At 36.2% G+C, this 15,800-nt stretch overlaps 1 protein-coding gene across 8 annotated transcripts in view; it reads left to right on the top strand.

Annotated features, from left to right (window-relative positions):
• The window catches only part of PTBP3 (polypyrimidine tract binding protein 3), a 100,513-nt gene that overhangs the window by 31,072 nt on the left and 53,641 nt on the right, over positions 1-15,800 (top strand). For 5 of the 8 annotated variants that reach the window (XM_081067642.1, XM_081067639.1, XM_081067645.1 and 2 more), the window contains one exon: positions 8,132-8,216. In XM_081067642.1, the coding sequence (XP_080923768.1) occupies positions 8,214-8,216 (3 nt within the window). In that variant the 5' untranslated portion in view covers positions 8,132-8,213. Of the gene's footprint in view, positions 1-8,131; positions 8,217-15,800 lie in introns of those variants that run through there. The other 3 variants (XM_081067641.1, XM_081067638.1, XM_081067644.1) reach the window with 1 other exon arrangement.

Here is a 15,800-nt window from a genome sequence, read left to right as displayed (position 1 = left end):
GTAGTGATGTGTTTGTAAGAGAATGTATGTAGGAAAAAAAAGTTTTTTAAAAGAAAGGAAATGCTTAAAGCGATACAGAGCTAATCGTGTTTTTCTCATCTTTTACAGAGCTTTATAAAGTAACATGACTCTTGGTATTTGAGCTTTATAATATTTTTTTTAAAAAAACCTTTATTTTCTGTAATTTGAAAATGCATTCTTAGGGGGAAAACTTGACCAGTAAGTTGTGATTATCAGAATGTATTTTATGACTGCATTTTCAAATGTAAACTTCTTTTGTTATCTTTGTCTTTTGTTTATCATATTCTGAAATTATTAGAGTCAAGAAGTTACTGGGGTGTTTTTAAGGATCATATTATTTCAGAGATGTGTTGTTTATTCTATATGATGAATGGTAAATCCCATCTCCAGATATGAAATTTTAAGATCAAATATTTTAATTTTCTTACATAATGAGGCAATAAAAATAGCATGTCAGCATTTCACCTGCTACTGTAGGGTCTGTTTTACTTATGCATTATTTTAGGCATATTCTTTTTTTAAAAGCTCTTCCTGCTACTATTGAAAGATCTGGAATTATCAAACTTCAGTGGTTTTATTTTGAAGACCGGAGGACTCTGCAGTGTTCACCATTTCTTTATTATAGTTTATGTATTTTGTTTGGCTACATTAAATATGATAGTTAAGATGTTGCATTAATTTATTTAAAATGCCATATAAATTTAAGTTCAAATTTCCAATTTTTCTATGCTTAAATATTTAATCACTTTTTTTTAATTGGGGAAGGGGAACAGGACTTTATTGAGGAACAGTGTATACTTCCAGGACTTTTTCCAAGTCAAGTTGTTGTCCTTCCAATCTTGGTTGTGGAGGGTGCAGTTCAGGTCCAGTTGCCGTTGTTAGTTGCAGGGGGCGCTGCCCACCATCCCTTGCGGGATTCGAGAAGTCAAACTGGCAACCTTGTGGGCGCTCCAACTGACTGCCTGTGTGGGGATCGAACCGGCAGCCTTCGGTGTTAGGAGCATGAAGCTCCAACCACCTGAGCCACGGGGCCAGCCCCTAATTACATTTTTAGATTAAATTTTTCTTTTACAGTTAGAAGTCCAAATAATAATTCAAAGGTTAAGAATAAAGTTTTTAAAAATCTGTTAAGTGAATAATTTTCTTATTTTTCAAAATTGATTTATCATTTAACCATGAGAAGAATTAAGCTCTCTGCACATTTAGGGAACACGGTCCACAAAAGTCTACCCTCACTTCTGACACCAATTATATTTTCTGGCAGGTTTCCAAAGCCACTCTCAGGTCCCATAATTTGCTAGAAGGACTTACAGAACTGGAAGCTGTTATACTGATGGTTAGTGGTTATTACAGGGAAAGGATATATAAATTTAAATCAGCCAAAGGAAAAAACACATAGGGCACAGTTTGGGGAAGTAACGAAACACAGAGCTTCCATGGAGTCAAGACATTACTTTTCCCGCATCAATATGTGACAGTATTCACGGAGTATGTCACACAGGGAAGCTCACCTGTGCTTTGGTGGTTATATTTCTTATTGAGGGTGCTCTTTTATGTGGGCCCAGTTGATTGCCCTTGAAGCTGATCTCAGGCTCCAGCTTCTCCAGGCATTCCCAAAAGCCCCTCCCTTAAATCACGTTGTTGGTGTTTTAGGTGTGGCCAGCCCCACCCTCGGTGACTCAAAGCCCCCAGGTTAAAAAAAGACTCTTCTCTCAGGCCTGACCTTCTAGGGGTTTAGAGATTACCTCCCTGAAGGAGAGGGCAAAAGCCAGACCTCTCTTTGGCCAAGGTTAAGTTCTTTACTATGCAAACTGTGAGCCAATCTCTTGGGTAATACTAAAAGGAGTTGGTCATGTGCTAATTCTGCTATTTTGAAAGACCTCTGTAGAAGTAAAAATGCTTCTTAGTCTCTTTGTACTGTCGTAGTAACTTGAAGCTACTCTACATTGTTAAGTAGGAATGTGAGATTTCTTGCAGTTCATCTTCCACTCAAAAAGGAAGACTTGTCCGCGTCACTTCTGGTTAAGGGTCTCTGGGGCAGGACCTGGTATGTAGTGTTTACTTCATTAATAAACTGGACAGGTGATTGTAATGCATAGCTAGGTAGAAAGCCATGTACTTGACACTGCTGTAGGAAATGGGGGAACATAATCAAGCACAAGGCACAATAATCGGATCTCAGAGTATCTGAGAAAAAACTTTGTATACATATTTGACCAAATGTGTGATACTGATAGTTAATACATACGAAGAATATATTATGTCAAGTAAACTAAAATCCTAGAACCGTACACATTTTAATGTTGAAAGACAATCAAATTTAAGCTCAACCTCTTCACTTTTAGGATAAAAAAAATGACAAGGTTGTGGTATTACTTATCTGTGACCAATAGGTGGGATTGGATGTGTAATGAAGGGATAGTGTTTGAGGCAGGAATATAGCATAAAAAGAGGCAGGAATAAATAGGATGTATTTGGGGGAAATTACAAGACAGGAGTGTTATTGTGAATAGGAAGTCCAGATTAGAAAGAGCTTTTAATTGGCATTATAGTACATTTAGACTTGATTTAGTGAGCAACAAGAAATAATTTCATGTTAATGATTGATTGGAGATTTATTTGTTAAGAAACTAGGTGTGGAGTTCATTGTATAAGGTAGAAATAGAAAGGACCATGACTAACTCACTTCTCCCCTCAAACTGAAATGGCATGTGTGCATTAAGAAGACTAAAATCAACCTTTTGGACTGATTCTTAGCTGACAGGCCTTGCCTGGGTCTGTATTAACAATTTGACACCATCTCTAGATGCCTTTTAGGTAGTAACCTCATGTGTCTCCATCAGAGTGCTTTCCTGAAAATTGTTCTTTCTAGCTTTTTTATATTGAAATTATAAAATAAGAGTTGGTTCCTCACAGCAGATAACTTTTGATGGTAGAAAGGGGTTTTGCAGTTTTGCACTTTGGGTTCTCTTATCCTTCTCTCTAAATGTCTGACTTCGTGATGCTGCTTTTATTCTTGTTTCTTACCAATCTGTCTTTTAGCTCCTTTGGTAGAATTCTCATTTGCTTCTCCATTGAGCTGTTGTATCCCTTTGTATTTTATTTAGGAGAGGCGATTATGTAACTTAAAAATTGTATAATTTTTCTGGTGTATCTTGTTTGCCTTTTGAGTCTTGCCTTCCGTATGTATTCCCATAAGGAATACCACTCACGTGGTTGTTTTTGAATGTTGCTTGTCTTTCTGGACCACCATTGTGTAGAAGGATAGTACGAGGGATGAGCTCTGAGAATGAGCTTTGGTATTTGACAACTTGACCAATCTTATTATCTGCGCTTGAGGGTTTAGTACAGGTGATGGCAACGACTAGTTTAGGCGAGCAAGAAGTGTCTCAGGTCAGTAGGAGTCCTCTCACTCAGAATGGTATATTTCTTGTCACAGTTGTTTTTTTGTGTTTTTTTTTTAATTTTTATTTTGAAAATATTAGGGATTCACAGCAAGTTGTAAAGATACTGTAGAGGGCCGACCCAGTGGCTCAGGCAGTTAGAGCTCCATGCTCCTAACTCCAAAGGCTGCCTGTTCGATTCCCACATGGGCCAGTGGGCTCTCAACCACAAGGTTGCCGGTTCAATTCCTTGAGTCCCGCAGGGGCAAGGGATGGTGGACTGTGCCCTCTGCAACTAAGATTGAACATGGCACCTTGAGCTGAGCTGCTGCTGAGCTCCTGGATGGCTCAGTTGGTTGGAGCGCGTCTTCTCAACCACAAGGTTGCCAGTTTGATTCCTGGATTCCCGCAAGGGATGGTGGGCTGCACTCCCTGCAACTAAAATTGAACACGGCACCTTGAGCTGAGCTGCCGCTGAGCTCCCGGATGGCTCAGTTGGTTGGAGCGCGTCCTCTCAACCACAAGGTTGCCGGTTCAACTCCCACAAGGGATGGTGTGCTGCGACCCCTGCAACTAGAAAACGGCAACTGGAACTGGAGCTGAGCTGCGCCCTCCACAACTAAGACTGAAAGGACAACTTGAAGCTGGACGGCACCCTCCACAACTAAGATTGAAAAGACAACAACTTGACTTGGAAAAAAGTTGTGGAAATACACACTGTTCCCCTTCCCCAATAAAATCTTTTTTAAAAAGAAAAACCCAAAACTGTAGAGAGGTCCTGTGTACCCTTCAATTTCTCCCAATGGCTACGTCTTAATTATAGTCCACTATCAAAACAAGGGCATTGACATTGATACAATGCCTTTGTATAATTGTTTCATTTTATTACATGTGTAGAGTCATGTAATTGTCACCATATTCAAGGTACAGAATTAATCCATCACCACAAAGATTTCCTTTTGGTACCCTTTTATAATCATATAACTATTATTATCTCCAACCATTCCTGCCCGGTGGCAACCACTGGTCTGTTTTCCATCTCAATAATTTTGTAAATCTGAGAATGTTATGTAAATGCAATCATAGAACATGTGAGCTTTTATTTTGATCATGTGATCTTTTGAGCTTGCTGTGTATGTTTAGTTTTTTAAGAGACCACCAAACTATTTCCAGAGTGGCTGTACCATTTTACATTCCTATCAGCAATGTATTAGAGATCCAGTTTCTTCTACATCCTCACCTGCATTTGATATTGTAATTTTTAGTTTAATTATTTCATTAGGTGTGTGATATGGTCTTAATTTTCATTTGAAGTCATCTTTTTATGGTTTTAATTTGCATATCCTTAATGACTAACAATGTTGAGCATCTTTTCATATACTTATTAGCCATTTGTATATCTTTGTAGAAATGTCTGTTGAAATTTTTGCCTATTTTTTAATTGGGTTATTTGTCTTTTTATTATTGAGTTGTAAGAGTTTATATGTTCTGGATTCCCATCTCTTGTAAGATATATGATTTGCAAATATTTCCTCTCATTCTCTGGCTTGTCTTCATTTTCTTGATGGTGTCCTTTGAAGTACAAAAAGATTTTATTTTTAATGAAGTACAATGTATCTGGTTTTATTATTATTTTTTTTTTTGTCACTTGTGCTTTTGGTGTCAAAAAGCCATTTCTTAACCTAAAACCATGAAGATTTACTCCTGTGTTTCCTTCTAAGAGTTTTATAGTTTTACGTTTAGATATATACCTTTTAGGAGTTAATTTTTGTATATGGTGTGAGGAAGGGGTCCCATCTTTTGTATTTAGAGTACATAGTTTAGATGTATAATTTAGTTTTGACTATTATTTTTGACTCTGTGTAAGTGCAATGACATAGTATGTATTCTTTTTTGACCGGCTTCTTATGTTTGTCATCTATATTAGTGTGTAGAGCAGTAGTTCATTCTCATTGCTACAAATCATGAATTTATACAAATTTATTCATCTATTCATTGATGACATTTGGTTGTCTCCTGTTTCACTAGTAGAAATAATGCTGCTGAGAACATTCTCATATGTTTAGGTGCACAAAGCAGGCAATCTCTTGAGTGTATCCATAGGAATGGAATACATAGGGATCTTAAGATATTCATATAGTCAAATTTAGTATATTGGGTCAGTTTTCCAAAGTTGTCCCAATTTACACTCCCTTTAGCAACATGCAAGAGTTCTGTTGCTTTACGTTCTTATAACACTTGATATTTCAGCCTTTTTGACATGCTAGTATTTCATTGTGGTTTTAACTTTCATTTCCCTGATGACCAATGAGGTTAAGCATCCTTTCATATATGTTTATTTGATATGGTATTAGTCATTTCAGTATGGCTGAGATAAAAGCATTTATTTCTTGTTCACTTACAATGCAGAGCTGTTCGTGTTCTATTCTGGGAATCAGGCTGAAAGACCAGCCGCTATTTGGGATATGCTCTTGTTTCAGAGGGAAAGAGGAAAAAACTAGCAGAAACTACTAATACCTTTTGAAGCTTCTGCTTAAATGTCGTGTAGGTCATGTCCATTCATATTCTATAGGCCAGTGCATATCATAAAACCATGCTCAATGTCAGCAGGCCAGGGACCTATTGTATCATTATCTCTCAGGAACCATTACAAGTCACATGGCCAGGGATGGGGATGAATAGTCCTTTCACAGAAAAAGGAGAGGGCACAAAATAATCTGGAACAGTAATCAAGTTTGGCACTTTATTTGTGAGGTGCCTGCTCAATTGTCTTGTCGTTTTCTGTTCTTCACTTTTTCTTATTCTTTGTGGAATTTTTCTTTCTCCTTCTTTTCTTTTTCTTAGTAAGTTATGGATATACAACTTTTGTTGAATACATGTATTGCAGGTATTTACTCCCATTCTATGACTTGCCTTTTTAACCTCCTAATGATGTCTTGTTAAGTAAAGTATTTTAATTGAGTTGTAATGGACATATATTAGTTTCAGGTGTACAACATAATGATTCAATATTTGTACATATTGTAAATAAAATTCTGAATTTCAGTGTTGTCTAGTATATCAGTATTTTCCTTTGATTTTGTTTCTTGTTTAGTAAATCTTTCCGTATTCTAAGATTATGAAGATACTCTTTTCTGTTATCTTCCAGAGTCTATTGTTTTTCTACATTTCAATCTGTAAACCACCTAGAATTAATTTCAGCTGACATTTTAACATACTCCTTCAGGTCTAAAAAAGAGCTAAAGTGATCTGTTAAGTGGTTTCTAAGATCAAATTAACTCAATTTACGTATAGAAACATTGTTACTAAATTCACATACATGTAGAAAATATATCTATCCGTAACAACATATTTTATCAAATTCCTCTTTTTTAAAAACATGTTTGGCATGCTTAAGTTTTTTACTACATTTACAACTGCAAAAAGTCCCCTTTCTGTATCTTCAGGTAGTCAGTAAACAAAGTCTGTCTTTGGCTACCAAAGTCTGTATTTCAGATATTATCAGGAAGACCTGTGCTGTAATTCTCGTCTTTCTGGAAGTTAAGATTTTCAATTTTATTTCATTTTACAAGCTTACTTAATTTCTTCCTCTTGTCCCAAGCTGTCTCTATAACCTTCTAGTGAAAGAACCAGAGGGAATAATTTCTGGATTTGTAATACAAATTTCTGGATCTGTATTACAAATCCAGAAATCGTTTAAATAATTGTATTTCTGTTATGCAAACACATTGGTAGTTTGCCTTTCTTCAGCAAAGACTGAAGTTGTTCCCTACAGAACTGGTACTTAAACCTAAACATTAAATATCTGTTGTAACACTATTGCTTCTCTAATGTTTCTAGGATAGTTTGGGGATTAAGTTTTATCATGTAGTAAATAAAAATATTTTTTCTTAAAGATTGACCAAGTTAAACAAACTACCATTTTAAATAGGTTGGTTTTAACTTTGTACACGGTATTTATTGTCCTTCCTAAAAGTAAACTTTTAAATCTTGGTTAATAGGTCTTATAGTTAACATGAAAGTCTTGTCTGGCTCTTCTTTAGGCAGTGACCATTCAGTTTTGGAATTGGTCAAAACCCTTACCTGAAAAAATAGAGTAAATTACTTAAATAGTAGTTGTTTAAGAAACAATACATATTAAAGATAATTTTGAGGATGAATGGATGAGAAATCACTGAATAAAAAGGACTTGGCCACAATAGAAATAAACTGCATCTTTGTGTTCAACTTAAAAAAAAAAGAAAAAGAAGGTATCAAAAGTCAGGATTTTGGGGGAGTGCTGCACAAAATGCATGCAAGTATTTAAAAATATATTACAAAAACTTAACATACTTAACACACTAAATACACTTAAAACATAATATACCAAACGTACTTAAAAATACACTACAGAAACATGTCAGCATGCAATCCCTAACTATGGTTTCTGGTACTTCATATGTAACATTTCAGAGGATTGGGTTTAATCAAAAAAGGGTGCAGGATTATGCCCCCAATTATGTGATGGCTGGTCTGTTTTTTAACAACTAACAATCATGTAGATGTACAGTAATTATTCTTTACTATAAAGTTCACTTCCACTGTTAGCATTTGTGATTCTTAAGGACTACCCCTCAAATGCCCTGATATGCATATGAAGTAATGTTAACTTTTAATATTTTTAGTAGTGAATATGGATCATTATCCGAGACTTGCTATATTAATAGAATGTTGCTCTTGCTTTTTAGCGGGGATCTGATGAGCTACTTTCTTCTGGCATCATTAACGGACCTTTTACCATGAACAATTCTACGTCTTCTACAGGTGTGTATGGTGAGTTTTCATTTTTTTTTCAAAATCTGAAATTTTTTCTTTCCACGGTCTTGCAAAAAATTTTTTTTACAATGTTCTTATGTTGCTCCTCTTATAAACATGTTAAGGTGCCATTATTTATACATAACGAAACTACAATTTTTTTTTAATTAAATTTATTGGGGTGACAATTGTTAGTAAATTTAGATAGATTTCAGGTGTACAATTCTGTATTGTATCATCTATAAATCCCATTGTGTGTTCACCACCCAGAGTCAGTTCTCCTTCCATCACCATATATTTGATCCCCCTTACCCTCATCACCCACCCCCCACCCCCTTACCCTCTGGTAACCACTAAATTATTGTCTGTGTCTATGAGTTTTTCTTTCTCACTTGTTTGTCTTGTTCTTTTGTTGTTTTTGGTTTATATACCACATATCAGTGAAATCATAGGGTTCTCTGCTTTTTCTGTCTGACTTATTTCACTTAGCATTATACTCTCAAGATCCATCCATGTTGTCACAAATGTTCCTATATCATCTTTCCTTAACGCCGAATAGTATTCCATTGTGTATACATACCACAACTTCTTTATCCATTCATCTATCGAAGGACATTTTGGTTGTTTCCATGTCTTGGCCACCGTAAACAAAGCTGCAATGAACATTGGAGTACACGTGTCTTTATAGAGAAATGTACGAAACTACAATTTATTGTGGTAAAGTTCAAATTAAGAGTTATAGCTCTCTTAAATTTTAAGGATTAATTTGGATCTAATTCAATAATTCTGTGTTCGATTGATGTTCTGTGTGTTACACAGTTGTGAGAAAACTATCATTGAGTTGGTGACTCTGAGCCATTGTGTAAAAGAGCTGGATAGAAACTCTTGTGCTGAATGATGATGGATGTAGACTGGAAGTATTAAAATTTTAAGATGACGTGATTTTTAAAAATTGAAACAGTTTACACCTCATAAGATGCCACATGATTTAAAATATTTTTGAAAATGTGGGTACTGTAAAACGACTTGAAGTGTAATACTGGAAGGAGGGTGAGCAGTTAAGAGGCTGCTGCTCTGTAGGCCATCCTAGTAAGGGATGGTAATTTGTACTGTAGCAGTAGCAGTTGTGATGGAGAGAATTAGAGAACTTAAGAAGTTGAAATTGATAGTTATTGGTGGTTACTGTTTGGTGATTAAGAGATTCCAGTGATGATTTCCAGGTTTTGGATGCAGATAATTGGAGAGATGGTGGTGCCACTCATTTATATTAGAAAATACAAGAAGACCAGAGTTGGAAAACATAACAGGTTCAGATTTGTATATATTGAGTTTGAGGAAACATCCAGATGGAAGTGTCAGGTAGACAATGGGTTCTTCTGATCTCAACATCACAAGAGAAATTTGGAAGTGAAATATCATACACAGTTGACAGCTGAAGCAATGAAAGTGAAGTGTCAGAAAAGATGACATTTTTATCCAGATGGTTTTGGAGTTACAGGGAGTTAGGGAATGAGTGGACCTCACTTTCCAGACCCTGAGCTACATGGGGTTTGGGGAGAGTGACCAGCCTTTATGTGAGGACTCTATAAGAGAATTGGACTAGGTTCAATTAAGGCAAAAGATGGAAAGAAAATTCGGGGAAGAGATTAAGAATATATGGGAATTGGTCAACCATGGTACATCACTCTAGAGAACTAAATGGAAAGATTTTGTTGGCAGGGCAGCAGCAGCAGATTTGTTTATGTAGAAATGTCAACAAACAGTAATATGGGCATGAAACTAAAGCAGGGCAGCTTTCTCACGGTTGGGCTGACATCAGAATCACCTGGAGGGTTTGTTAAAGCACAGTTGCTGAGTCCATCCCCAGAATTGCTAATTCAGTAGATAAGAGGTGGGCCCTGCGAATTTGCATTTGCACTAATTCCCAAGTAAAGAAGATGCTATTTGAGGGACCTATACTTTGAGAACTACTGGGCAAAGGAAATGATAGAATCTGAAGTTCCTAAACCTGGTTGTCCTTTTGATCTGGTAGGCTTTTAAAAAAATTCCTGCCCATACTCCCCATGTACTGTAATTCCTGCCCACGTACTGTATTACAGTACATCTAGAGTGGGTCCCTTGTGTGTTCTTTAAAAACTGAAGTCAGTTAGCTTCTTAGGTAATGTTTACAAAGTAGTGGGATGGATAACCAGAAAGACTTAACACCTTGGTTGATTGATTACTTAGGAAAAGAAAGAAAGAAATGCAAGGTGTGAGTTTAGCAGGCAGCAGCAGTTTGTTGTGTTTTGTTTTTATGTTTTGAATTTCTTGTATGCCGTTTCTTTTCTAGGTTCAGGGTTTCTTCCTGAAGCACATCCTCTTTAGTAGCTATTTCAGCAAAGCTCTATAAATGGTAAACTCTCCCACTGACTAAAAATGTCTATTTCATTATTCCTATTGAATGATAGTTAGCTATTTAGAATTCTAAGTTGATAGTTATTTTCTCTCAGCATTTTGTACTGTTGTATGATTCTTTTGGCTTCTGTTGTTGAGAAATCTGTTGTCAGTCTAAGTTTTTGTAAATTGTATTCTCTGTAGTTATTCTTAACATTTTTTCTATCTTTTTGTTGTCGTTTTACTAGCTATGTCTAGGTATGGGTCATAGATTCTCAATCCTGGATGCTCCCTATAATAACTTGGGAAACACTGAAGAAAATACAGATGCCTCGACTTACCCTACACCACTTCCAAAATTTCTGGGGGCATGGAGTCTAGGCAGTTTTTTTATTTGTTTTTAAAGCTTCTTAGGTGATACATCTAAGGTGCAGCCAGGGTTGAGACCATTGCTGGAGACTTCGTTTATCCTGCTTAGGAGTGCCCAGCTCTCCACAGAATTGCCTCCTTGTGGAACTCCAGTTAGATATGTATAGGACCATGTCATTCAGTCCTACATTTGTTTTAACCTCTTACATTTATTGTCATCTCTCCTTCCTTAAGCTCTTGTATTTTGGATAATTTCTGAAAATCAGTTTTTGATTCACTCATCTGTTCAGCTTCATCTAATGTGCTGTTTCATTCTTCTATTGAGTATTTGATTTCAGGGCTTAGTTTCACATATTACAATTATGGAGTTCTTGGGAGTTTTAACATTCCTGTTTTTTTGTATCTGCTAAATACTTGCTTATGGTATATTATGTTTCCTTGTGCAGATTCATAATTTTTGGTTGTGAGATTATCTTTAGCTGAATTGTTTTTTTCTTCCGTGAGAATCTCCAGGGTAGTTTTGTGTTTGAACTGCTAGACTTTCTAAGGTATCACTAGCCCCTAACATGTTCACAAGGTATCACTAGCCCCTAATGCATGTGTTAAGTTATTGCCTTGGGGATTTCTGTACCAAAAGGAAGGAGAAAATTCAGATATTCACATTTCTCTATCGAGATCCCTGAACAGAGACTGGCAACCTTGTTACATTCCTCTAGTAGATGGGAAATTTTTAATTTACCTTTCACTGAGGGACAGTAGCCTGCTGAGGGGCTTAGCTGTTGACACCTAGAAATTTCACTTTTTTTTTCTTTTTTTTTTTTTGAGGTCATTTATACATTTAAAAAAAATTTTTGTAATATTTGACCTAATATTTGCAGTTCTCTAAAAGCTTGCTGCCTATGCTGTTCATTTGGCTGTCAGGCTGTTTAGTCAGTGGAAAATGTGGGAATTATTGGCCAGGTACACATAAGATACAATTTTTATCACCATTCCATTTTATATCTTGCAGTAAATCCATAAATCTGCAATTCTGAATTAATTTAACTTGCAAAGTTTCCTCTCCATGTGTAAACAGTAAAGTGACAGGTGTTAATATGTTGACTCCATTAATAGAACTTTGCAGTTAAATTATATAAGTTTTATCATCTACAAACACTAGAGAATCAGTTATTATCCAGTAACGGGTTAATATTGAATCCTCTCAGTAGAATCCCAGTAAGTCATTCTATCTGAAGTGAAATATTTGACACTAATGAAGATTCAGTGTAAAAAATTCAACATTAAAGATAAAACATTTTTCGGAGGTAATAATACAAAATTTGGTACAGCACAATGTCATGGTAAAAACATGATGGAAGGAGTTAGTGATATTGTTCTCTGTGAAAAAGTCGTGAAAAGATTCAGTTTCTCACTGGTTGACTTTCAGATGTAACCACTGTATGTGTGGTAGTTTATAAATTATTAGCTGAGATCTTGGCAAAAACTGGAAGTTAAAAAAAGTTGTATTCTACTAAGCCTATTCTGGCTTATTTCACATTATTAATATTTTTTCAAAAGTGAGGATATTAAATTGTACAAGATGCTGAATTGAAACAGTGGTGCCAAATTGTGACTGTCCCAGGTAAACTGGGACATAGGGTAATTCTACTTAGGTATTAGTTATTAATATTTCTTCAGAAATATATATTAGCTTATTGTGGACATATCTTCTTCCATATGAACTTTAAGTTATTTCATCTAGTTCTAAAACAAATAATTCCTCATCCCACAATATTTCCTGACAAAATCTTAAGCATTTTGATTAGAATTATGTTAAATTTATATCTTAATGTGAAATATCGGTCTTTTGGTGGTATTATCTTTCCATCTGGGAACATGGCATGTGATTCCATGTTTTTAGGTCTTATTTTGTGTCCTTTGATAATTTTGAAAATGTTTTTCACTTTTCTTTATAAATCATACGTGTCTCCTCTTAAATTTAATCTTAGGAATTTAGACAGAGACTATCTATTAGACTATTTAGGCAGAGACTATTTATTAGTATAGACCAATACTTTCCTATTTTCTTTAGTAACAAAACCCTAATTTTCATGTGGGCACATTGCCACCAGGATTAAGTGACTATTTTTCCAGTCTTCCTTATAGCTTAGGTGTGGTCATGTGATTAAGTCCTGGCTAATGTGATATAAATGGAAATGTTACTTCTGGGGTTTCTCTACATGGGTACACTATTTTTTCTCTTATACTGCTACCTGCAGGAATTCCAACTTCCATCTTAGATAATGAGGCTGAGGTCTGTAACCTAACACAGAGACAACTGGAGCCTCAGTCACTGATAACTTTCTGTGTCACCATTCCAGACCTGGAAATTCTACATTTAGACTTTTCACATGAAGGAGAAATTAACCTTTTTTCTTAAATAGTGGTTATTTCAAATATATTAGTATTACATGCAGAACTGTGATCTCAGAGAAAAGTGAACAAATGAGATGAGCCCTATAATCATCCTGGCTTTTTTCCTAAACTGTGTGTGAGGAGAGGGGAACCTAAGCAAACATGGCAGAATTGCTGAGTCGAAGAGTTGGAGATCCAAGTTGGGAAGGCTGAGGCAGCTGGGAAATATGGAGGCAAAGTATGGGAGAGAAGGGAGCTCTGTGAGAAAAGGGCTCCAGGAATCTGCCTTTGAATCTAATGCTGAATATTAAGCCACACGTCTTACCCAGTAGGGTACACCAGCGTGTCAATTTAACACCAACAGAAATCCCCAATTTGGGGTGCGGTGAAAAGGAAACTTTATTCAGTTCAAACAGCTCAACTGTGGTACAGCATGGCTGTGAGAACAGTTGGGTTATGAAGCAGCATGGCTGCAAGGTGGCCCTGAGGCGAGGCCCCTCTTCATCTAGACAGTTTTGCTTGACTCAGGTCTGGTCCGGTCTGTCCTGTCCTCCTCTTCTCTGCCTGTTCTCCTCCACTCTGGTCTGGAGAAACATCTTTGGTGTTTCATCTTCAGTGTTTCAGCTCTAACAGGGAAACATAGTCTTTGGTAGAAAGGTGAAGTACACTGTCTGAGCCAGATGGGAGCTGACTTATATAGACAGAAGTTCCCACCCATTGTCCCTGATTGGTCCAAACTTATGCAAATGAGGACTCCAAATCCTCTCAGTTTTGATTGGTCCAAAAGACACTGTCCTGATTGGTCACAATGGAGCTGCTCTGACTGGTCAGTAAAGATACTGATGGGGATATAGCTGTATAGCTCCAATTGGATGTCCTATTGATTGAAATACTATTCCAAGAATTTCTTTATAAGGGCTAGCTCAGATGGCAGAAGCACAGTGCAGGCAGTTAAGTACAGGCTTCTCCCTAGAGTGCAGTTTGTGTGAGAGGCCCGTTTAGAAATGGCTGCTAGGCTCTTGTTGAGTTTGATTCAGTTAGCCACCAGGAGCCCTTCTTAGTAGGTCCTTTCTTTCTTAGTGTCCACATGCTCTATTTTAAAGTCTAAACGCATACTAACAAAGCTTGTAAACAAGTTCCAAAACAATTACCTGATCTGAAATTAACTTTTTCCCAGAAAAGAGTCTGGCACTTTAAAGGAATAAAACAAATTCTAGTGCTTACAATGTTGAGTATTCAATAAAAAATTGCCAAACGTTTAAAAAACCACAAAATTGTAATGCATAATCAGGAGAAAAATCAGTCAACAGAAACAGACCTAGAAAATGACAGAGAAGATGAAATTAGCAGCTTTGGACTTTGAAACAGTTATTAAAAGTATGTTCAAGGATTTAAAGTAAAACAGCATAACAAGGAGAAAAATGAAAGATAAAATCACACGGAACTTCTAGAGATAAAACTTAATGTCTGAAAACAGTACCTGACATGGCATTAATAGCACATTATATTCTGCAGAAGTGATCAGTGAATTTGAAAACATCAATAGAACCTAAAGCACACAGACCCGCCCAAAACAAAGACTGAAAAAGAAATGAACAGAGCCTTAGTAATCTGTAGAACAACATCAGGTGGTCTACACATAATGTATAATTGAAGTTCCAGAAAAAAAGATGGAAAAAAAGATGGGGATGGGGAAGCATAAGTTTATCTGAAGAAATAATGACTGAAAATGTTCCCAATATGGTGGAAACTATAAACCCACATAACCAAAAAGTTCAGTGAATCACAAGCAGGATAAACACAATGAAAACCACACCAAGTTTCATCATAATCAAATTGCTGAAAACCAAGAATGCAGAACAAATCTTAAAAGTAACCAGAGGAAAAAAGTCACATTTTATTTATTCAGAGGTAGAATGATGAGATTTCTTGCCGGAAACTGCAAGCCAGAAGACAATGGAGCAGTATCTTTAAAGTGTTGAAAATAAATACGATCAAACTGGAATTCTATGTCCATTTAAAATATTTTTCAGAAACAAAGTTAAAGCCTTTGAGGCACATAAGAGCTGAGAGCAATTGTTAGTAACAGACTTCCCATTTTACAAAATGATAAAGGAAATTCTTCAGACTTCAGAAAAGTGATACCAGGTGGAAACTTGGGTCTACACAAAGTGGTAATTATGTGGATATGTACTCTTATCCCTCATTTTTTCCTGGTTAATTTAAAAGATAAATGAGGGAGGATTCTGGGAAGATGGTGGCATAAAAAGCACCAAGAATCTGACTTCTTACCTAGACATTTCATTGGCAGAATCTGTAACTAATTTGGAACTCTTGAGTCTGTTGAAGGCTTGCATGTTTCGAGAGAAGACTTGGAAGGTAAATTGTGGTTAATTTTGGTCAATTTCAGCTTTTAGCACAGTAGCAGGTACCCATCCCCCACCCCGGTCACATGGCAGGCAGCTG

Source organism: Rhinolophus hipposideros (genome assembly GCF_964194185.1).
Source record: "Rhinolophus hipposideros genome assembly, chromosome: 11".
Taxonomy (NCBI): Eukaryota; Metazoa; Chordata; class Mammalia; order Chiroptera; family Rhinolophidae; genus Rhinolophus; species Rhinolophus hipposideros.
The sequence above is the reverse complement of the archived record's forward strand: the minus strand, read 5'-3'. Positions and strand labels throughout refer to the sequence as shown.